The following is a 24,809-nucleotide window of genomic DNA, read 5'->3' on the forward strand; positions in this document are numbered from 1 at the left end:
AATTAAAGATGGTTGTAATAAGCACATGGTAGCTTAAGTATCGGCATGCAAATAATATTGTGTGCGCACTACATTTTGAGTCTAGCTATGTATATCTTAAGTTGCCCCTCACAAATGGTGGGGGTGTGTTTTAGAAAACACATATGTAGGAGTAAGAAAACTGTAAGTAAGAAGAAATGATGCCACCAAATGGCAAAACTAATAACTTTGAAAATTGTGAAATCAGTGAGACAGATTCAGTCACTCATGCGCCTCGCATTTTGTCTGACCATTCTTTGTGTTACATGTTCAAACAGCACACGAAAACAAAATGATATCCTTCATCCTCAACATAACGGAAACAAATCATGCTAGTTAATCATCTTTCCTGCCTTCTCACATGACTTCAGACTTTCTCAAGAAAAAACAAGAGCAAACAAGTTTTCCCCAAAAAAAAAGACATCAAACACACTTTCTTCACCCACAAAAAAACACAGATGGGCTTGGAAGTATATTAGTTGCATTAATATGATAGAGAGCTTTCACATCAGTGTTTCATCTTAGTATGTTACATCAGCAAGGCACAAACACATGTTGCAAGGACTCAAAATTAAGCTCCAAGATGTGGATTTGATGTTTCAATACCCCACTGAAAGGTGGTGTTATTAGCAGCTCACAATGTGCCTGGTTTCAAGTTCTAATGCACTCGTATCAAAAAACAAAAAATTTGCTGACTGCATCAAAAAACCACAAAGGCATCCAAGACATCTGAGTGCAAAACCTTGTATGTTTTGTCTCGTCATATTGAATATAAACTCTACTCTGTACCCACTATAACCTTGAAGCTGCCCAGCAACACTCTAAAGCTTCCAATTAACTAAACAACATCTTCATTGCAAAAAAAACCCCAAAAAAAAAGACTTCTAACAGAATTTTAAAAAAAATAACTGCAACTTATTCTTTGTAGAGAACTGTCCCAGCCACATGTCTAGCCCGATTTTCATTTTTTCAAATCTTGAACATTCAGGAAAACCGATCTTCAGCACAAAAAATAAGTGGGCACTGCTTAGTAATAAGCCGAAAGACCAAAACCCCGTGTTGCGAACCAAGGCTACTTTGCTTTAGGATGCGCAGCTATGTAGTCAATAGCAGCACTACAAGAGTCGATCTTATCTGCTTCACTATCCGGGATTTCTACAGCGAACTCCTCCTCAAAAGCCATCACTACCTCCACTGTGTCCAGACTGTCTAAGCCAAGATCTTGCTGAAAATGTGCAGCTGGTGAGACCTGCAAGAAAGGTTAAGCCATTAGCCTATCCATCATATCAATTCAGAGTTCACTTCATTTGTAAAGGTACATCCATAGCAGGATTCACATCTCTACTATATCCGTAGCAACCATGACGCAACCAGGAGACTTTTATATGCCTCAAATTAGGTAGAAACTTACCCCTCTTCTCATGATGCCCTTCCGATTTTCCTCTTACCACGAAGCCTCACTCTTAAAATCATTTCTTAAATTGCTTGTGTGAGCCTTTTATTTAACACAACCCCCTCAACTGCATGAACGCTGCATGATCTCACACCTCACCACAAGTCAACCGAGCCACTCGTTTTTGGGGTGGCTGGAGCATGCACAATCACATGTAGAATGCACCTAGACAGCTTGTACCTTAAGCGGACTGCCGATTCTCAATAAGGTCATGCCTACAGACTCCTTCCTAGATCACCTCGTGAAGACATCATCCACCTGATCCCGAAGACCGGTGATCGGCTGAAGATTCAACAACGGCGGTCTGTCACCCTGCTAGATACCGCCTACAAAAGTCGTGCCAAAGCCATCAGCCATGTCTCCCAGACTTGATCCATGGCACACAAGCTGGTTTCATCCGAGATAGGAGCATCCTAAATAACATATTTGCTTTCTGGAAGGCCAGTGGCCCATTCTTGCAAGGAGGATTTGGCCTTAATCCTGCTGGACTTCCATAAGGCCTACAACAAACAGCTGGGCTGGGCCTTTCTTAAAGGTACTCTGCTCTGGATGGTCTTCTTCACCTCGTGGGGTTAGCGCTCGCTGGACTTCGATAAGGCCTACAACAGACTGGGCTGGGCCTTTCTTAAAGGTTTCTTGAAAACTTCCTGCCAGAAATTAGCTGTGAACTTAAGAGTCCTGATCGCTCACAATATCGGAAGGTAGACCATATAGTCTAAACAGTTGCTCGACAAATTGGTAAGCCAATTCCGAAGCTTTAACTGTTGTTTTTGTGGGTAAAAACCTAGCCATCTTTGTCAATCTATCCACGACTACCCAAATGGCATCGTGACCCCTGCTGGTATGTGGAAGTCCCGTAATGAAATCCATGGAAATGATGTAATAACCCAGCAGATTTAAGGCGTTCAGCCTTATTTATCTGACATTGATGACATCGAACCACATAACTCTGAATAAAATCTTTCATTTTTGGCCAATAAAATGTCCTGCTAACTAAAGCCAAGGTACGCTGTATGCCAGGATGTCCTGCTGATGGTGCGTCATGGCACTTCTCTAGCCCAATCTAAATCAAACCATCCAAGAAGTGCGCACCCTTGGCCATAGAAGATGCCAACGTCCAAAGTACCACGCAAGTACTGAAGAACCCTGAGAGCACACCGCCAATGCCGACGGGGTTTGGATGTGAAAGAACTCAATAAGCTGACTGCGAAACAAATGTCCAATCGGGAGTAGGTCAACCAAACCAAACAACCAACGAGGACCCGATACTGTCCTTGATCAATCCCTAGAGAAGCATCAAGAAGAGAAAGCTTCTCACTAGTATCCATACGAGCAGATACTGATCTGCATCCAGTCATCTGAAACCTGTCAAGAATCTCCCGTGTGTACTTCTGCTGAGAGAAGAAAATACCCTTAGGGGTCTACCAAATCTCAAAACCAAGAAAATAATGCAAAAGGCCAAGATTCATCATCTCAAACTCTATCTCCAAAGCATCCATGACTGAATGGATTCTCACAAAATAAGAACCTGTAAAGAGGAGGTCATCAACATAGACCACAATGATAACAACCAACCCCCTCTCAAGGAGGATATAAAGGTTCGAATCTGCATGAGAGCGGCGCAGGCCAAGCGTCTAACAGAACTCATCAATCCGCTGGTACCAAGCCCGTGGAGCCTACTTCAGACCATACAAAGATTTCTTCAGCCGGTACACCTAATCTTGTTTGCCTAGAACCTCAAATCCCGACGGCTGAACAACACACTTCCTATGTAAGCTCTCCATTCAAGAAAGCCAACTTGACGTCTATATGGAATACGAGCCATCTATGGTGTCTTACAAGAGCAAGAACGGTGCGAATGGTAGTCATCTAGGCCGTCAGAGCATCGAAGTCGACTCTAGGGCGCTAAGCATAACCCTTGGCAACCAACCTTGTCTTGTGCTTGTCCAAGCTGCCATCAGCTTGGTACTTCATTTTGAAGATCCACCGCTGTCATGTGCACAGATGCCCATGGACAAGTTCCTCAGCTAGTCCAGAAAAGGCAGCCAGAAGAAAGGACCATTAGAACCAGAAAATGGAGCACAGAGGGCTGTTGGCAGTGTAGACTGGAGCAGGGCTTGGAGAGCAAGAGAAAAAGCCTGTCGGCTGTACCACAAGGGAGTCGGCTGTACCAGAGGTGGAGGCGGCTGAACCAAGTTGAAGGGGGGCTGCAGGCGCATCATCGAAAACAAGCACTAATGACCAGTCGGCTGAATTAAATAAACTTTAATGAAATTATGACTGGCCAGCAGTCAGCCAGCATAAAGGGGGTCCAAGACCCATATAAAAAGGCCCAAGTGCTCCTCATTGAATTCATTCAATCCCACTAGGGGTTTGGATCCTTAGAGGTCCCATAGGGGACAGATTTTAGGGTTAACCACCTTTTTATGAAGGCAGCCAAGGGCTGCAAGATATGTACCCTTTTTGTACCATAGTATATACTGAATTTCCAGCACTTCTCACTCTCTCTCTCTACTCTCTCTCCTGCGTTTTTGCATCAGATGGTGCGTTTTTGCATCAGAAGGTTTCCAAGAGTGTTTAGGGCTGAAAGAAGACTCCCAGAGCTCGCACACCAATCACCTTACACTGTTGTGGCCTAGGCACCAAAATCCAAGTGCCATTCCGTTCAATAGCATCCAACTCTGCCTGCATAGCACGACGCCAAGGCTCATGTGAAAGAGCCTCGTCCAAAGAAGTGGGATCAAAAGGACCATGAATAATAGAGGACATAAGAGCATAGTTAACAAACATGTTGCCCTCATGAATTTGTTTCCCTGAAACTCTGGAAGATCGCCTGAGAGAGCCAAGCGGAGAAGCAGAAGGAAGCTCGTGTAACCCAGAATCACAAACTATCTGAAAATACCATCCAGGCACAGATCTGCTCGAACTCGCTAGAGGAGGAGCAGAGTCATCATCATCATCTGACTGAGAATCCACAACTGGAGGTGTAACAAAAGCAGAGGGAGGAGGAGGAAGCGGAGGAAGAAGAAGCTCACCACCCCCCTCAGTAGATGTAGGAGTCTCGTCGAACACCACATTACGACTCACAACTTTGCCGGTCTACAGATCATACAGACGATATGCCTTGGACACAACTATATCCGAGAAAAGTCATACGCTGAGACTTGGAGTCCAACTTGGAGCGATGCTCCTTAGGCACATGTACAAACGCCGAACAACCAAATACCCGCAAATGAACAACAGAGGCTTTCTCACCGTGGAAGCCTCATATGGAGTTTTATCTGGAAGAGCAGCAATAGGAGACCTGTTCTGAATGTAGACAGCAGTAGAAGCAGCCTCAGCCCAGAAACGTCGAGGTAATGAAGAATGCTCAAGCATAGCACGGGCCATCTCCATGATGGTCCTATTCTTCCTCTTTGCAACTCTATTTGGTGATGGAGTATATGCTATAGTAAGCTGTCTCCAAATGCCATGGTCCTTGCAATATTGCTGAAACTCCTGGGATGTAAACTCACCCCCTCTGTCGGTCCTGAGAACCTTGACCGAAGAACCGGTCTCTTTTTCCACCTCAACCCTCCAATCACAAAAGCGCTGAAAAGCCTCACTTCAAAAACAAGACCCCAGTATATTTGGAGAAGTCATCCACCATCACGAGCATGTACAACACCTTACTCAAAGACGCGGTACTCATAGGACCACATAAGTTTGTATGAACAAGAGCAAGTGATGTCGAAGATCTGTGTGCCGCCTCCTTTGGAAAGGCGGCTCAATGTTGCTTCCCTTGTAAACAAGAGGAACAAACAGAAGATGGAGCCTTGTGGTCGGTAAACCCTCAACCAACCCATCCTTTCAAGCTCACTGTAGAAGCTCATAGCTCAAATGGCCAAACCGAGCATGCCAAAGAGCTGAAGAAGAACCACTAGAAAGCAAAGCGGTCAACTTGTGCAAGCCACTATCTTGGACTTCCTCAGCCAAGATGCTACCAGTCTCCTTATCACAAATAGTAATCTCATAACAAGAGAAGATCACCTCCGCACCCTGAGCTGTAAGAGCACTCACTAACAAAAGATTAAATGCAAAATCTCGAATGTACAAAATGTCAGAGAAGTACCTCTTGTCCTCGGAGGAGCGGAAGATGGGGGTAGTGCCATGTGCATGAACTGGCACGGAAGAAGAACCACCCAAAGTGATATCACCTATCTTGGCAGTAAAGTCCTCGAACCAATCTCAATGAGGTGTCATGTGAGCAGTAGCACTGCTATCCACAATCCGCGACTAAGAAGTCACAAGAGCAAGTACACGACGAGTATCACTAATAGAAGAATACCATCATCCTTCTTGGTCTGAGACACCGCTGTAGTGGTAGAGTCCTTTGCTTCTTCATCTTGCTTCTTCTTGTGACATTGGGGCGATTTATGACCCTTCTTGCCACAGTAGTGATACTCAATGTCCTTGTTTTTAGAAGATTTGTTTTTTGTCTTTGACCTTGTCGTTATCCTTGGAGTTCTTGTCAGAACCCCCTTTCCCTTTCCTCTGTCGATTCTTCCCTTTATCTCATGCAGCCAAAGCTCCATCAGAACCACCAGAGGTGCCAGTCCGCTCCTCAAAGCGAGACGCAATCTACATAATGGAGGGGAGAACTTCCTCCCAAGTAACTGGAACATGACGAGGAGAAGAAACAAGAAACTGAAAGTAAGTATCAAACCTCTCTGAAGCTTGGAGAGAAGCCGAATAGCCATATCCTATGTAGAGATATCCTTGCCACAAACAGCAAGCTCATCCTAAAGATCTTTCATCTTCGAGATGAAAACAGATAAAGATGGAAAGGCAGAAACTGACAAATTCATAAGCTGCTTTTCCAAAGCCAAAATCCGACCCAGAGACTTAATCTCGTAAAGATATGCATATGCCTTCCAAACTTCATGTGCAGCCTTTGTTGTACGCACATGAGAGAGAACAGAATCTTGACAATTCAACATCAGAAAAGAGAAAACACGACAATCATTTGCCCACCAGATATCAATATGTGCCTGAGTCACACCAATGGTAGCAAGGGTGGGAGGGGTGGCATTGGCAACTGTAACAAGCCAATCCCAAAGATCAACTCCATGCAAGGCTGATTTCACCATCACCTTCCACAAAGTGTAGTTGGAGCCATCCAACTTTGCAGACTCTGAGAACATATGAAGAGTAGTCGGGGCAACCATCACAAAAGCTTGGACTCAATCTCAGAAGAAAAAATGCACGATCTCGAAAGAAGTGTCCACCATAGGTACTGGATGCCACCAATCCTCAAATCAGAACACCATCAACTACAAGAAACACCTGTAGAGGAAAAAACGCAGCACATGTGCTGCTGCCCTGAAACAGAGCAGCCGACAGGTGTACAGGGGGTCTCTGGGGTCAAAACCAGTGATGGATGACCTAAAGCTGCAGTGGAGAAACGCCAGGAAGAGGCCAGCCGACCAGCAGCAGATCTGAGAAGAAAACGCAGAGATGAAGGTGCTGAAAACTGAGGAGAAGCTGGGGCAGCAGAGTAACGCTGAACCTACAGCGATGATACCATGAAAGAGTGCACAGAGCAGAGGCACACAAACACTAGAGTGTGCTGACAGAGAGTAAGAGAGAGAGAGAGAGAGAGAGAGAGAGAAATATGAAGGAACTATGCTGAATATACTGCAATGAAACAGTCCCGAGCAAGAGACGTAAAAGGTCTCATAAGTGAGGGATACAAATCAAGACTACAAGATGAAAAAGTGAGGGAGGCAAGCCCACCTATAAATAGGTAAAGCAGGGCTGGCCGACTGGACAACTACACCTAGCCAACTGGAACTTGGAGCTAGCCGACTGAAAAAGACACCACCCGACCTGGAAAAATAGGGAAAAATAGCAAAAAATAGGGGTGGCCAGCCCACAATCAAGGGCCATAAAAGGGGCCAAAAGGGGACTCCAAACATGGGCAGAAACTGGGGATGAATGTGCTAACAGGGGGGCTGGGGGGAGTTCATATTTCCTACTCAGTTCGAAAGAGTTGCCCCTTGTCCCCCTTCCATTTCTTGTTCGTTCGCTAATCCCATAGGCAACTTCTTGAAATCCCAGGATACATACACATTACATGTAGTGTGCCTGTTTGGTGCTAAATTTTTGGACTTCTTGATATGCTAATTTCAATGAGTTTTTCCTTAGGAATCTTAAAGGGAGCTACTCAAAGGATCTAATGCTTTAGCTAGGAATCAAAACCGGTCTAATTTAAAGATGTTGATTTTGGTCGGTGTTCGGCATTTAATATCAATTTTAAGACATAAAAAGAAGTGATTCCACCAAACAGGTGATAGCTCAAGTGGTGAAGGTGTTTGACTGGGATCAGGAGGTCCCCGGTTCAAACCCCCCTTCGTGCTTCCTCGGTGGCATCGCCTACGATGGATAATTAAGCACCCACAGGCGATAGTTGCCATGGACATCAAAGATTGTGAACGACTTACGACACCCAATTCTACCAAAGCTGTGCAGGGTGTTCACTCCAATCGGCTGAGCGACTAACTATCATCAACATTATCAACTTCATCATTGTCACCACAAGTATTCAGGAGGAGCTTAAGTGCCCAGTCGACTGCCAACAGGGGACTTGGGAGGCAATCAGCTAGGCATAAGGGAGGCGACAACAGTTGTGGACTAGCTAGGGATTAATCACAGCATTTATTAAGGCGTTTTAGCATGGTACCTTGTCCAAGAGCTGGCCGACCAGCATCCTCAACCCATATAAATGGCGTAAGTCATAAATCAGCAAGCAACATGTAGGTCATTTTAGACCCGCATCTCATTCAGTCATGTATTAATCCTTTGCATTCGCAAGGCAAACAAGACCATCCTTGGTTGTTTGGAAGAAGTCTGACATCCATCATCGAAGGGGAAAGTGGAGTTTTGTGCATCACTTGGCAGCAGGAAGTTCTCTTCAACATCGCCATCAATTAGCGCATGTCCTGACAGATAAGTGAGTCTTGCGTATGGCAATAGGAAGGGCCTTCAACATTCACCTCCGGAGGTACAGAGTTTCATGCTTTCCAGAGATGGTGTGTGAAAGGTTTCAACAGGTCAGTAAGTGACTTAGTGGTGTGTTGAGTTTTCCAAGCAGTTTTAGGCCGCATCGCTAGACAAGTTCCCCCAATTCAAGACTCTTGGTTCACGTATTCCTCAATTGATCCTAAATAAGCCTCAATCCTCGTAGAAGAAGAAGTATGGGATCAGTGGCGTCAGTGGAGTTGGAATCACTGGCCAACCACCGGAATCAAAGTGTTGCAAGGTCTCCACCCTAGTAACAAGTTTAGCAGAAGGGAATGTCACGTGCACACCCTTCGTGTTGCACGATGACAAGCTGGTATCTCATCATCTAAAGCATCATCTTCAGTGCCATGTCGGCAACCCAATAGCAATCGGCTTCTAACGAGGGACTTAGGCGGCTAGTCGGCTAGGTATAAGGGAGGCGGCAGTAGGTGTGGACTAGCCATGGATTAATCGCATGTGCAGGTACCTATGTGAGAGTAAAGAGCTGTGAATTTGAAAAGACTATGGTCCTCGATGCCTTGCCAAAGAATCCTGTCAGTGAAAGGGTCTCGAATGATCACAGAGTCCTCCATAAATTCCACCTTACAACCCAATTTGCAAATCGCATGTACAGAGAGGAGATGAAATCCTAAATCTGACACATATAGCACTCTCGAGGTGTACTTCCCTTCATTGCCATCCGGAATGAGGGCATTGTCCCTTTGCCAAGAATGGGGATAATAGAGTTATCTCCAGTGGCAGCTTTGCCGCGGCATTGCTGCAATTCATCAAGCCAATCCTTGCGATAAGTCGTGTGTTTTGTCGCACTACTGTCCAAAATCCACTGAGGAGAGTGGGAACAAGAAGGAAAAGCTTGCTCAACCACTAGATAGGGAGTATCGGAATCGAGATACCCAATTGGTCCACCCATGCTTTCTCATCATGTATGTACATTGGACTGGTCCATTGGGTCTGGTACTTCGTGTACTTACTTGGAGCACGTCTATTTTGGTATAGTCTCATGAACAGGGATTGTCCATACCAATGTTGCATTGCATAGCATCTTTATGTGCTTGCTTGCGATTGAAATTGCATGCTGTTTTCATGCTTGCTTGACCAATGTATAGTTCCGGGTAAGGAGATGCCCGCCCGTGAACCGTACATGTGAAACTGTCTGCTAAAATGGTTATGTGGCATGTGAAAGGTGGTAAGTATTGGTCATAAACCTAGCCTTAGGAGTTAACACTAATTTATAAGTGAGTGTGTACACACTTCATTAAGTTTGGGCGACCAAAACTCACTTATAAATTATGACCAACTCGGTGTTCACACACACTGATGTCCCAAGGTGGACAAAACCCAATGTCCACTGCCCAAACCTTATCCCCTTTGTACAAAGGGAGTAACCAGCCATGTGTCCACTCTAGCTTGCTCCACAAAGCACCTGCCTGCCACCTACACTGGACAACTCAACACCTCACTCCTCCTCTCTAGAGATAGACGCCTCCTTCATGAGGGCATTTGGGCTGTATTTTCTGCACTTTCTCCTTCCCAACTCCATATCCAAGCTTGCTAAGGTTTTTCCCAAGCTTCCAAGAGTGTTTCCGGGTGCTAATCCTACACACTCCCAATGATTGAAATTCAACAAAACAGCTCTTTATTGTTGTAATTTCAGTCTTTTTGCTGAAAACCCTAATTTCAGTCCTCCCTTCTCAAGTTGAACCATAGGGGAAGCTTTCCCAAGGTTCCCTTCATCCTCTTGAAGACTTTTGTCGCAAAGAAATGCGACAAATCGAAGATCTCATCACTCCCAAGGACTTCCATCGCGAAGACTTCCGCTGTTATCGACTCTACTTGCAATTGATAAGCTTTTATGCTTAGCAGGAGAGAGGAACCGGATTACAAGATCACATACCCTGTGTAGTGTTCTCTTGTCCTACGTGCTCTCTTGCAGATTGTTGCTACCATGTGTTGGTGGAACAGTAGAGAGCAGATGATAGGGAACATGGGCACTTGAGAGGGTAGTATGAGTTGCAAGTCTACACCGACAACCACTTGTTTGCAATACTGTATTCATATGCATTGGTATGGAAATCTGATCAGAAATGCCCATGACACTATGTACTTGATTCTCCCAAGATCAATATACTTTATTTGAGGGAGGAGGCGGCCGTTCCGGCTTATTGTGTGTCTCTTGTCAATTCAGTAAATTACTTCTTGTATTGAGCATATGTCCATCAAATCTTAGTGTATTTAAGTGTATCGATTAGCATTGTGTTCAACCAAGTTACATGCGGTTTGGGGCCCGTGCAAAGATAATGTCCCGAAAGCCAATGTAGAAGTCAATGAAGAATAAGTCATGAAAGCCCATAATGAAGCATAATAATAAAAATGCATGAAGCCTGTGTGAACAACCTTTAAATCTAAAGGCCTTTTTACACTCGATTTTAAACCAGTAACCTTTAGGGTTTTTGAAAATAAACCTCTCTCCACGGTGTGGCCGTCGACGCCTGCAATACTCACGCATGGAGGTGATGGTCCTCTCTCTCTATCTTCTATCAGAAGCGCGGAGAGCCGCCCAAGAGCATCACCAACAGTGCGGAGGAGGACGGACGGAAGGCCTAGCCAAGCCGAATGGCGTATCCCAACCCCCAAATAAGGGAGCCCACGGGGCGGAATGCCCCTTATAGAAGGGCCATGAAGACCGGAACCCACAATGTGGGATAATGGCTGCCACATGGTAGCACAGGAGAGGTAGGCGACGAAATCCAACGCCAACACCCCCCATAATGAGACACCTGAACGGTGCCGAGCAACAACGCCCGAACAATGCCGAGCAAGAGCCTAAGACCCCACCCAGGAGCACCAACAGCAATGCGGAAGAGGACGGACAGAAGGCCTAGCCTCGCCAAATGGTCCCCCCACCCCCAAATCTCAGTTATCCACTATAAGTGGGGAATAAGGGAGACCACGGGACAGAATGCCCCTTATAGAAGGGCCATGAAGACCGAAACACACAATGTGGGATAATGGATGCTGCGTGGCAACGTAGGAGAGGTAGGTGACACCAACATCTTTGCTACTCCTCATTGCTAATGGGAGCTACTTCACAAGTGCCTGTTGTTGTGGATGCGGCGCTTGCTTTCTGCTACTCACCCACTCTATCTTTTCCCGTTAGAGATGTAAATATCGCCCCTCTATCAATCTCTATCACGTGTACATGTGTGCCGTGGCTAATCTCCAACAAGAACATCATGATCCCTCATTAATCCATCAAATAGGACAATATTTAGGTCACCCACGCCAGCCAAAAATTTACAACCAGTTGGCCTTCGACGTGCTGAAGTGTTATGTCCACGATCAGCAAGGTAAGTGGGAATCTTATATGCCTTTAGTTCAAGCTGTTTTGAATGATTCGTTTTCTTCAACTATTGGCAAGACTGCTTATGTAGGAGCTTTTGAAAGACCATATTGACCAGAACCTCGTCTTCAATACCTGAAGCGAACAAATTGACGAAGTCTTACCAGGAGATCTTGGAATCAGTCAAAGATAGGCTGGCTAAAGTGTAGAAGGAGTGCACTCAACAGGCCAATAAAGATCTAAGGGATGTGAAGTTCTCGGAAGGAGATTGGGTACATCTTCGGATTATAAAGCAACCGGGCAAGCAATGTCCAAAGTTATCTTTCAGAAGCTTCAGACCTTTTTAGAGGCAAGACGTGCAGAGAGGGGCCATCAAAAGGCTGAGGAAACCCCATGTGTAGTAAAGGATGGCCACCACAAAGCCAATGAAAATCGATGTCAATGGAAATTTCTCATGCTCCTACAAGTAGAACAAGCTTCTTTCACATCCACATTAAAGGACAATCATCTAACAAAAGCTCGACCCTGATACCTTACATTCTTGGATTGGCTTAGTTTTGCCCCCCCCCAAAAAAAAACAATAAGGACAATTGATATTGGAAGACCAACAATTGATCGGCGAGGCCTACACTTGGTGGCAACACTCAATACATCTCAACATGGACCCCACGCATATTTTCATGGAGAGGGAAACGGGAACAGGATGATGAATATGAAATGGCACATCATTTTGTATTAATACATAGTAAAAACATGACCAAAATACACATCTAGTACTTAAAGGTAGATTGCTTGAGAAACTTGAAAAAAAAAAGACACTCAAATTGTAGGAAATGTCAAACAATGAATCACCTAACACTTACTAAGATCTTATGGATCATGAATGATGAAATGTCATATCATGAATCATGCATATAGGAAGTATCCACTTATCCGACAAGACTACTATCATCCAAAGCATAGGGATCAGTGATTGTCCCATATGGGTTTAGAAGGTGCAAATTAGTCCTAACAAAAACCATATCAGTTGTCTTTTGTGTTCCTAGCCGATTCCTCTTTCTTGAGGCAATGTGGATGAACGAACTCCACACAGCTCAAGGCAAGAGGAACTAGCTATATGCGAATAGCTACCTACTACAAGTCAGGTGTGCTTATGTAAACCGGCCTTCAGAAACCCAAAGGGCGGTGGAACAAACACTCGCACATAAAACACTTCAACACCATTGAGGACCTAGAAAAGGAAAACAAACAGGGGGAGCTAGAGAGCTCCTGCAAATAGTACACGGACACCGATTGGCCCCAAATCGTAGTGGCGCCCCTTGCGGTATTTCTTTAATTGATTAAAAGAGCTTTGATTACAATATAAGGCTGGAAACTCAGCCGTCCCAGTAGAACTCCTGAAGCCTGCAAAGAACCTGCATCTGGCTTCTTGCCCACACGGCCTCCACAAACAAATCCAACCATTGTTCATATCGAAAGACTCTTCTCACATTGAGTCTGCATACAGAAGCTTTCTCCCATGATCAAGGCTGCCACAACCATCCATAGCCTCTCACACTATGAACAGCATCACACCCTGACACATCCAGTGCTCCTGTATCACAACACAGACTCCCAAACTGTCTCTCAAAACAGAACTCGCATCACAGCACAGCATACCATACAGTTGACACACCTGTACAAACCCTCTCTACCATCCAAGGGTACTATCCATCTCTGTCATGGATTCCCTGTCCCCCGTCCTATAAGTAGCAAGGCTGTACCAAACATGTGTCCACTCCTGTACCTTATGCCTGCATGTGACCTATCTCCTGGAGAAACCCAAAAACATGTCTCTTCGCCAACAATGGCATACATCTAGTTACCTGTTCCCTCATGAAACATCTGGCAACATAGAGATGCCCATAACTGTAGTTCCCACTGTTCCTTTCTAGCAGGAAGAAAACAATCTGCTCCATGAGCACGCAGCCATGCGAGCTTGCTTCACTCCCATGCCAAGTAACATAACCACATGACCTGTACTTGCAGCCAAAAACCCAAGCACATGGCTGAATTTGCGACCAAACAAAAACAGCCCAAAAACTGTCCCAAAACAGTCCTGAATCAAAGCATAGAAAGGCTGAAAGTTCCATCTGATGAACGCCATCGACATGATGTCTATGTTCATGGAAAAACAGCCCTTGTCCACCTTTGTATCAAGAGAAAACCAACCCTTGTCTACTCTTCAGCAGAGGGAGAGAGAGAGAGAGAGAGAAAGGAGAGCATGTGCCGCAGCTTCCGCCCTTCTACTATTTCTCCTGCAACTTGCCACCCTCTGGAAGAGATCTTGTCGGCCAACAGTCCTGACCACATGGAATCCAAGGCTGTACTTTTCTGCAGACCAGCCAGCCGCCTTGTACCTGCAGTTCAGCCCACGTGCATCATCCATGCAGCCGACTAGACCCTGCAGTCCAGACCCTTGCGCATAGAGAAGAGCATGTGCTGCTCTGTCCAGCGCTGCCTGTACACGCCTGCAGCAGAACTGTCCTGCGCCAGAATCTGTCCTGTCCGTACAGCTGTCCGTACAGTCGTACAGACCAGCATGAGCTCTCCTGTGTGCAGCCCACGTGTATCTTCAGGCGACCCGCCCTCCTCAGCAAAGAAGCACATCCCTCCATCAAAGATAGGCGCCTCTTTTTCCTGGCAGCCCCTCCTTTTCCCCAAAAAGCACACGTGGCCCCAAATATAGCATAAGGGCCACGTTTCTTTAATAAAGGGCTTAATAAATGATTTTAAAGGTTTTTAAACCTTCAAAGCTAAAATTCCTTTGTCCCCTTTCACACATGGGGTTATCCACACATGGGCTTCCATCTTCACTCCCACCTGATGCCATTTCACACTGTCCACCATATCCCCGTGCACATCTGCATCTTGTCCAGGGAAAAACACAGGGTCATGACATACCCCCCTCTTGAAAAATGGCAAGCGTCCTCGATTGCACTCAATGGCACAGTAAAGCATCTTATGAGCAAAGATACCCCATATGGCAAAAACAATGGCCTTCCAATGCATCTGGGTGATAGAACAATCATCTTGCACAATAAGCCACACTGTCCTCTTGCTTGTTCCTTCAGAACCTACAGCAAAAGTCTAAAACCAAATGGAAACACGTTACCTGTGTAAGCCAAAAACAAAACAATGCATCATTCTACATATGACAAACATATGCATGACACACACATGCATTCGCAAATAATATGCTCCTAAAAATGCTCTACCTACTCCAAAGTAACAGTCTAAGGGCTGCTCGCAAGCCTTACGCCCATGGACATCCCGCAGGACCCACGACTGAAGGTAAAACATGAGCATATGCAAGCACTCAATGCATCCAAACACTACATCCACTAAGCACTTTCCCACATATGTCTCATGGCCATCCCGCGAGAGTCACAGCCATGAACATAATAAAGCACTTGATGTATCATACCAACATACATGCAGCACATGACACAATGCAGAGTATTTCCCAATGTATTCTCAATGATACCAGGATCCAATGGCACCAGAATACAAAAATACCTCTACCTCAAAAGGTGTATGCATACATGCACAAATAGAGTTCGATCCATATATCCATGAACCAAACCAACTCTAGGACTGCTCGCAAGACTTATGTCCTCCATAGAGTTATCCATAGTTGCAGTTAGAGTTCAAGGTGCGCGCGACTGTGAACCATACTCAACCACCATCTCCTGTGACTAGTACACAATATCATAGAAGTCCCATAAGCAGATATACTGTCAGCCTCAGTACCTTCGGGTGAATACAAAGATGTCACCAAGCGACTCCTAGATGACAACTGAGCCTGTCTGTAACAAGGGAGCGGAGGTGCTACCCCCCTCTTGAGCATCAAGCAATGCTCCAGACCTATGCTCTACTGAACCTGAATGAGTCGTAACAAGAGTCGACTCCAACTCAAAGGCATCAAGATAAAGCTGCAACTCCTGAGGTGAATCTGCTAAGTCACCCTCCTCCATCCACTTCGCATCCATCAATGAACCTCCTCCATCCACTTCGTATCCATCAGTGAACAGCTCTTGAACTTCACAGGATAGCGACGGGAAACCTGTTAAAATATAGTATCTCATGTGGATTCAGTCGTATCTAAGTGAGTCGGCCATTTCCATTGAGAGGGTATATATACCCATGCCCAACCATTGTAAAATCCAACCTATTCATTGCTAATACATATCAAAGCTGTTCGCCAATCTCTCTCTCTCTCTCTCTCTCTCTCTCTCTCTCTCTCTCTCTCTCTCTGCGTGTGTGTGTATTCTGCTGCACCAACTCTAACATGGTATCAGAGCATTCGGCTCAATGATCCTCAAGCGCAGGTAGGAGCAGTTGAGAACAAGAGCTGCGTTTTTTGGCTTGCGTGCTGTATTGGCGGCGATCGTGAAAGGTGGTGTAGTGCTGCTGTACTTCGGCTTCGCTATCAGGTGAGGGGCTGTGTTGTACTTCGGCTTTGCTATCAGGTGAGGGGCTGTGTTGTACTTCGGCATTGCTGCAGACAAGGTGAGGAGGGACTGGGGCGGCACCTTACGTTTTTTGTTCCAGTAGCGCTTGGTGGCGCAAGGTTGCACACCACAAGCGGCTGCAGCAAGCAAGAGCTTCACTGCTGCGTTTTCTCCTGGTTGGCTGTGGGCTTGCGTTTTCCTGCCCTGTTGTTGGTCGGCCAGTTTTTTAGAGCACTTTGGAGGCTGGTTTTGCTTTGGACAGCATCATAGCAGGCCAGGAGGGCACCGGTGACGCAAGGGTGGAGCCTCGGGAGTGGAATTCAGGACGCGGCCAAGACTTGCAGGTCAAAGTGCTCGAGGACTCGGGACGAGATTTCAACTGTGTTGACTGTTACAAGAGGAGGAACGAGAAGTGCGTCGGCTACGGAGAGGAGGTTTAGTTCGACTGAGAAGATCTTGGACGGAGTTTATGAGATGGGTCTCCCGTGTTCAAGCAAGGACGACAAACTGAATGGCGACAACTATGCGCATTGGAACTTGATCATGAGGCTATGGTTTAGCAGAAAAGGCTTATGGGACATTGTTGATGGCTCGGAGGAACGTCCCCGAAGGGATAGCAATCGGTTCACACGTCTCCAGGAGGAGGAGTTTCTTAAATCTCTTGTGGATTGGGAAGCTCACAATGCGAAGGCGATGTCGGCGATTGCAGAATCTCTCACCAAGGAAATTTCCCCTGCCATTCAGACTTTAAAGACTGCCAAGGAAATGTGGTCAAAGCTTGCAGGAATGTTTGATCGAGACTCAACAATGCGAGCAGTAACCCTTCTCGGCCAGTTGTTTTCCATCAAGTTTGAAACCGGGACCTCTATGCAGTCACTTCTAATGAAGGCAAAGGTTATCCATGATCAGTTATCGGCTATGAATAGTGCATTAACTAGTACCCAGTTAGCTGCCTTGGTTCTTACGAAGTTGCCTGAGGAGTACGAGATGGTCTCGAGGGCATTACGCTTACAAGTCACGAAGGAAAAGCTGGAATTTGATGATCTCAGCTCTTTTCTCATTGAGGAGGAAGCAGTGCTCATTTCCCAAGGCAAGATTCGGGTTCCGAAGGATGTAGAATCAGCACATGCTGCATCGGAATCCAATAAGAAGTCTAGGAGCCGTTGTTATAAGTGCGGAAAGCGAGGGCATTTGGCTCGGGATTGCAAATCCAAAGCTAAAGCTCAAGGCTCGACGAATGACAAAGGCAAAGGCAAAGCTGACGAGGATGACAGTAACAGTGATTCTACTAGGGATGCTACGGCGTCTGCCGGTGTGGCGAGGACTTCACTGGCACATGCTCCAGCATTCTAGCTTGGTGGATGGATGCTACCACGTGCTTCAGCCAGAGAGAGGCATGTGAGTGGCAGAGAGGGGCAGTCTGTGCTCCCGTTTTTTGGTGATTTGGACCCGTGTGTCGGAGTTCAAGGCACATGCATCTGGCATGGAACAGCTTGACAAATCTATGGACGTGATGTGTTCGTAGTTCATTGGTAGCAGACTATGGATGAGATGAGTTCCTAGTTCATTGTCAGAGAATTTTGGGCGTCATGTGTCGACAGTTCAAGGTTCAGAGGATTTTTTTAACGTGATGTGTTCGCAGTTCAACGAATGGGGGATCATGAATATGGAGTTGTCTGCAATTCATTATTCTATGTGGCAGCTGAAGCTCAAGATGGCATTCCTTGAGGAGACAGGTTGTTTGGTGCATTTTCCGAGGTGTATTCAGTATCCGGCCAGTACTGAGGTGTCCATGGTTGCATCTACATCGACTTGGTTTCTTTTCTATGTCCACTATGAGCTACAGAGAGGGTGTTAAAATATAGTATCTCATGTGGATTCAGTCGTATCTAAGTGAGTCGGCCATTTCCATTGAGAGGGTATATATACCCATGCCCAACCATTGTAAAATCCAACCTATTCATTGCTAATACATATCAAAGCTGTTCGCCAATCTCTCTCTCTCTCTCTCTGCGTCAACTTCTCTCTACGTGTGTGTGTATTCTGCTGCACCAACTCTGACAAAACCTTACCCTGTACCTTTCTTTCCTTATGTGCCAGTATATGCTCAGGAATAAGAACCTCGTCAAGTTCCTCCACTTCCATCTGAGCCTCATCTGATACATCCTCAGGCACCCAAAACCTGCTTGCACTCCACCCAAGTGATAAGCACAAGTCCTCGATGAAGCATAGTAGATCACCACTACTAAACATAGAAAGAAACTGTCTTCAGAACCCATGAAGCCTCTATGAAGATACCACTGGTGCAAACTGTCGAAAGCCATAGCCTTCAACGCATCTCGTGCACCATAATACTTCAACTGCTTCTTGTTCCTGGCCGACTACTTCTTGTCCTTGGTGTCTTTTCTCCTGAACTTCATCCTCAGCTTTTGCTCTTCACCTCATATAGGCAAAGACACAAAATCCTGCACTATGTCCTGCACTTCCTTTTCACTTTCCTCATGTTGAAGCTTTTGATGTGACTCTCATGAGACAACCACGAGCTCGCCTCCTTGAGAAAGTCGACGATGTGTCCCGACCAAAGCAACCACGGACTCGCCTCCTTGAGAAAGTCAACGATCTGTCCCGGCAGCGGAACCTTGTAAACCGGCCTTCAGAAACCCAAAGGGCGGTGGAACAAACACTCGCACATAAAACACTTCAACACCATTGAGGACCTAGAAAAGGAAAACAAACAGGGGGAGCTAGAGAGCTCCTGCAAATAGTACACGGACACCGATTGGCCCCAAATCGCAGTGGCGCCCCTTGCGGTATTTCTTTAATTGATTAAAAGAGCTTTGATTACAATATAAGGCTGGAAACTCAGCCGTCCCAGTAGAACTCCTGAAGCCTGCAAAGAACCTACATCTGGCTTCTTGCCCACACAGCATCCACAAACAAGTCCAGCCATTGTTCATATCAAAAGACTCTTCTCACATTGAGTCTGCATACAGAAGCTTTCTCCCATGATCAAGGCTGCCACAACCATCCATAGCCTCTCACACTATGAACAGCATCACACCCTGACACATCCAGTGCTCCTGTATCACAACACAGACTCCCAAACTGTCTCTCAAAACAGAACTCGCATCACAGCACAGCATACCATACAGTTGACACACCTGTACAAACCCTCTCTACCATCCAAGGGTACTATCCATCTCTGTCATGGATTCCCTGTCCCCCGTCCTATAAGTAGCAAGGCTGTACCAAACATGTGTCCACTCCTGTACCTTATGCCTGCATGTGACCTATCTCCTGGAGAAACCCAAAAACATGTCTCTTCGCCAACAATGGCATACATCTAGTTACCTGTTCCCTCATGAAACATCTGGCAACATAGAGATGCCCATAACTGTAGTTCCCACTGTTCCTTTCTAGCAGGAAGAAAACAATCTGCTCCATGAGCACGCAGCCATGCGAGCTTGCTTCACTCCCATGCCAAGTAACATAACCACATGACCTGTACTTGCAGCCAAAAACCCAAGCACATGGCTGAATTTGCGACCAAACAAAAACAGCCCATGAATCAAAGCATAGAAAGGCTGAAAGTTCCATCTGATGAACGCCATCGACATGATGTCTATGTTCATGGAAAAACAGCCCTTGTCCACCTTTGTATCAAGAGAAAACCAACCCTTGTCTACTCTTCAGCAGAGGGAGAGAGAGAGAGAGAGAGAAAGGAGAGCATGTGCCGCAGCTTCCGCCCTTCTACTATTTCTCCTGCAACTTGCCACCCTCTAGAAGAGATCTTGTCGGCCAACAGTCCTGACCACATAGAATCCAAGGCTGTACTTTTCTGCAGACCAGCCAGCCGCCTTGTACCTGCAGTTCAGCCCACGTGCATCATCCATGCAGCCGACTAGACCCTGCAGTCCAGACCCTTGCGCATAGAGAAGAGCATGCGCTGCTCTGTCCAGCGCTGCCTGTACACGCCTGCAGCAGAACTGTCCTGCGCCGGAATCTGTCCTGTCCGTACAGCTGTCCGTACAGTCGTACAGACCAGCATGAGCTCTCCTGTGTGCAGCCCACGTGTATCTTCAGGCGACCCGCCCTCCTCAGCAAAGAAGCACATCCCTCCATCAAAGATAGGCGCCTCTTTTTCCTGGCAGCCCCTCCTTTTCCCCAAAAAGCACACGTGGCCCCAAATATAGCATAAGGGCCACGTTTCTTTAATAAAGGGCTTAATAAATGATTTTAAAGGTTTTTAAACCTTCAAAGCTAAAATTCCTTTGTCCCCTTTCACACATGGGGTTATCCACACATGGGCTTCCATCTTCACTCCCACCTGATGCCATTTCACACTGTCCACCATGTCCCCGTGCACATCTGCATCTTGTCCAGGGAAAAACACAGGGTCATGACAGCTTACACCATAGTCCTCCCACCAAATAACACTACCAACCTTAAATATATCATGTGGATGCTGGCTGCTTCTATAGTAGGAAAGCTAAGTCTCACTGATCTACTATCACCATGTGAGGAGTTATTCAACAAATAAGAACATGCAACCTACCAATTCAATAGAGACATGTGTTGAGAAAATCTCTAGACACAGCAAGACATTAGAGCACATTGGTTTATTTACAAATCTCCATGCCAATGACTCACAAAATGCCTAGCCTCTGGCCATAGGGCCTTGCACTTGAGTTGGAGTAGTATGTCCACAACATCCAATTGCAGGATAAACCACTCTATAATGGAGACTATACACTTGTGTACTAGATCTAGAGTTCGATCGCATGCAAGCTAAGACTCGACAGCAGAAATCTTAGCACGACGACCTATGAGAACCTTGGTTGCCTTAACACACGTATCTTCACGCAACGCTCACGATGACCCAAAGCAAAACCTTGCCAATAGGCAAACCTGAAGCTTTGATACAACCAATGTGTGCCAATGTGACGTGTACCCAAAGAGACTTCACAAGCTTCACCTCTTGTGGAGACCCCACAAGTCAACCCCTCCACCACCACACCAACTACCACCCCTCCACCACCACACCAACTACACCCCACATGGACACCATGACGATCAAGTATTCAAGACCAAAAATCTCACAATCTTCAGCATATGCGCTTGGAGTTCAAGGCTAACCGAGAGTAGCAACAACATAAAACCGAGAAGACTAGGCATGTAGAGGGAGGTCGTCACAAGGGTGAGGAAGCTCCATGCGAAGTGAAGAAGAGCCACCACAAAGCCAATGAAAATCAATGTCGATGGGAATTTCTCATACTCCTACAAGTAGGACACGCTCCTTTCACATCCACATTCTAGGACAACCATCTAACAAAAAATATCTAATTCAATAAAAATGATTGTAAGCTCAACCCCGACACCTTGTATTCTTGGATTCATCAGGCTTATTTTCGCCCCCAATAAAAAAACGATGAAAAAAATCGATATTGAAAGACTAACAATTGATTGGTGAGGCCCTACACTTGGTGGCAACACTCGGTACATCTCGACATGGACCCCACACGTATTTTCATGGAAGGGGGACGGGAACTGGAGAATGAATATGGAATGGCACATCATTTTATATTGATGGATTTGAGCTGTGATGATACAAGCAAGAAGGTGCAAATTAGTCCTGACAAAAACCATATCAGCTGTCTTTTGTGTCCCTAGTCAATTCCTCTTTCTTGAGGCTATGTAGCTGAACGAACTCCACACAGCTCAAGGCAAGAGAAACTAGCTATATGCGAATAGCTAGCTACAAGTCATGTGTGCCAACACCATAGTCCTCCCACCAAAGAACACTACCAACCTTAAATATATCATCATGTCTTCTGTAAAAGGAAAGCTGAGTCTTCACTGATCTACTATCACCATGCGAGGAGTTATTCAACAAATAAGAACATGGAACCTACCAACTCAATAGAGACATGTGTTGAGAAAATCTCCAGGTATTTTCCAAACGCGGCAAGAAATTAGAGCACACTGGTTTATTTACAAACCTCCATGCCATTTGCACATGTATCCCTGCTCCTATTTTATACACCTTCATAAGAAAGGGCTTACGGCTTTCCAGGTGGACACATGAAGTCATCAAGTTGTTAACAGCCTATTGGCAAGCTTGGTGTCTGGAGACTTCACTGAGATCACAAGCAGTTTATTGAAACAAACCACAACAAAATAAGACAAGGCTGATTAGGCACATGCATCAGGTATTTTAATTCCCCCCCAAATATATGTGGGTATGTGTGTGTGTGTGTGTGTGTGTGTGTGTGTGTGTGTGTGTGTGTGTGTTGGCTCATCGTCTATGCAGAGTCCAGACTTGATACCAATCAACAACCACAGGCTGAAAAGTGTAAAAGCCCTGCCCCTTTTACAACATACTATCGACGAGAGGTTAAATGTTTTTTCTTTTTTCTTTTTCTTAGTCGGAAGAGCTATGGCTAGGGTCCTGGCGTACCTTGGAGGGGTCGACTTTCTGGAAGTTCTTCAGGACGCTAAGGACGCGATCTGTGACCTCCTTTTTGTCGAGGAAGGAAGCCTTAGCGTCGGCAGCAAACGAGCGAGCCACCCGATCCAGCCGCCCACGCCCATGGCCAAGCCCATTCACGGGTACCCTCAGATGCCGCAGAAGCCTCGCTCGCACAGCCTGCATTCTCTCCTCCTCCTTGCTGCTGCGGCGGTGGACGGCGAAGACTGAAAATCCCTAATTTCAGGCACTGACTTGCCAAACCTGTCCGGCCTTTCTTGCAGCTTGCCCGCCCATTGCCACCCAAATCCATGCACCTCAAGTTTTGGTGCTTTCACTTTTCTTGGTACAGCACAAGCAGCCTTGGAATCGATATTTGCTAATACTTGTTTCAGATTATGATTTCTGAAAAATATAATCAATAGTAGATAAGTTAATAACCCACCAATGGGTGAGCACACCTTGATAGGTCAATTCTTGGTACAGCACAAGCAGCCTTGGAATCGATACTTGCTAATACTTGTTTCAGATTATGATTTCTGAAAAATATAATCAATAGTAGATAAGTTAATAACCCACCAATGGGTGAGCACACCTTGATAGGTCAATTCTACCAGTAGAAATCATAGGGCGTAACAAAGATTGTTTGAATAGTTTAAGTACAATTGTGAATTCTTTTCTTTTCATTGTCTTCTAAGTATGATAATATTTCATGTAAATAGGCCTATTTGTAAAGATTGTGTTTGATCACAACTCTATTGAAAGGCTAGAGATGCTCGTGAGACGATCGTTTTTCTCTTCCATTTTTTTTGGTCCACATCATTGCGTACATATGTGAACCTATTAAAAAAACCACAATCAATGTTTGAGTCATTAACATCCAATTTATTGGATAAAGTGTTTGATAAAATTGGATCGATAGAAAGAAGATCGTCATGGCTTCACGCTTTTGAATTATTCCCTTGTACTCCCCTAAACAAGAGAAGTGAATCTTTGTCATGCGAGGGGTGTAGCTAGTTGCTTGCTTTCCTACACTTGCAACTCCTCTTTGAGAAATAATAAAAGATCTTTGTATTGCCTCTCATCATCTTGTCATGTCTAGAGCCACATAACATCATGATGTTGTCCTCCAATAACAACATTAGTGTCTCCATCATCGACCCAAGTTATTCCACCCTTATAAATCGAGTGGGCAATTGTTAGCCTTCTGCATTCAAGAAGTTCAGGTGTGAATTGAGCTGATCACACAGGCACTTTTTACCCTTTGCTGGCAGGGATTTTTTTACCTGTGAGAACACACCCTTAGTGTGTTATCAGCCATGCCAACCCTAGTGCTAGGGCTACTAGAGTTGTACTCCACTCACTCATTATCTCATTCGAGTACATTCAAGCTATTACTATCGTCTCTATTGTTCATGGAGCTTGTGTGTGTGTTTTGTCCGTGAGTCTGGGTAAAGCATCTTCTTTCACATCTAACATTAGTATCAGAGCAGTGTTGTTCTATTGCCGCTCCTACTGATCTTCATCTCATTGGTGTCGTCGCTTGTTCTGGGTAAGATCTTGCTTTGCACTCTTTCAATCAGATCTAGGGTTTTGTCTTTTATTGTACATTGACATTATTTTTGTTAATATTGACATACATTCAAGGCTCACCCCCACCCACTAGCCCTTCTTTCAACTTTCAACAGAGGTTTTCAGCTGTGGTACTACTCTTGTTGCTACTACTGTTATTCAATCATTCAGCTTTCTTTTGACATTGGAATTCTGCGTCCGTCAACTTTGAACTATCAGCCTCTCAGCATTCCTCTTGAGCATTTGACTTTTGCACATCAATTGATTTTTCTTGGTAGCTCATTTAACGACATCAGTTAGTATTACTTTATTTGTGGCTCGGCCCTTCTATTTCTACATTCAGTGTCTAGCTTTCAATCTTCAGCATTCAGTGCTTCGCTCTCTACTTTTAGCGCGTGGCTCTCG

The 24,809-nt window shown here is 45.5% G+C and overlaps 1 protein-coding gene across 1 annotated transcript; it reads right to left on the reverse strand.

Annotated features, from left to right (window-relative positions):
• Positions 1 to 748: 748 nt before the first annotated feature.
• Positions 749 to 23,121, reverse strand: MTACP2 (mitochondrial acyl carrier protein 2). The gene is made up of 2 exons (XM_086781046.1): positions 22,824 to 23,121; positions 749 to 1,267 (listed from the first exon to the last, which is right to left on the reverse strand). The coding sequence occupies exons 1-2, from the start codon at positions 23,016 to 23,018 to the stop codon at positions 1,091 to 1,093; spliced, it is 372 nt and encodes a 123-aa protein (XP_086637172.1). The 5' UTR covers positions 23,019 to 23,121; the 3' UTR covers positions 749 to 1,090.
• Between the last annotated feature and the right edge of the window lie 1,688 nt (positions 23,122 to 24,809).

This window comes from Cibotium barometz, chromosome 42, assembly GCF_041138505.1.
Source record: "Cibotium barometz isolate CiBa-2024 chromosome 42, ASM4113850v1, whole genome shotgun sequence".
Classification (NCBI taxonomy): Eukaryota; Viridiplantae; Streptophyta; class Polypodiopsida; order Cyatheales; family Cibotiaceae; genus Cibotium; species Cibotium barometz.

Bases quoted from the DNA above. Each gene is read 5' to 3' on its own strand.
- MTACP2 (XM_086781046.1), bottom strand. From the start codon at position 23,018: ATGCAGGCTGTGCGAGCGAGGCTTCTGCGGCATCTGAGGGTACCCGTG. The intron at 1,268-22,823 runs GTACGCCAGGAC...CCTTTCTTGCAG, and splicing joins AGAAAGTCGACCCCTCCAAG to GTCTCACCAGCTGCACATTT.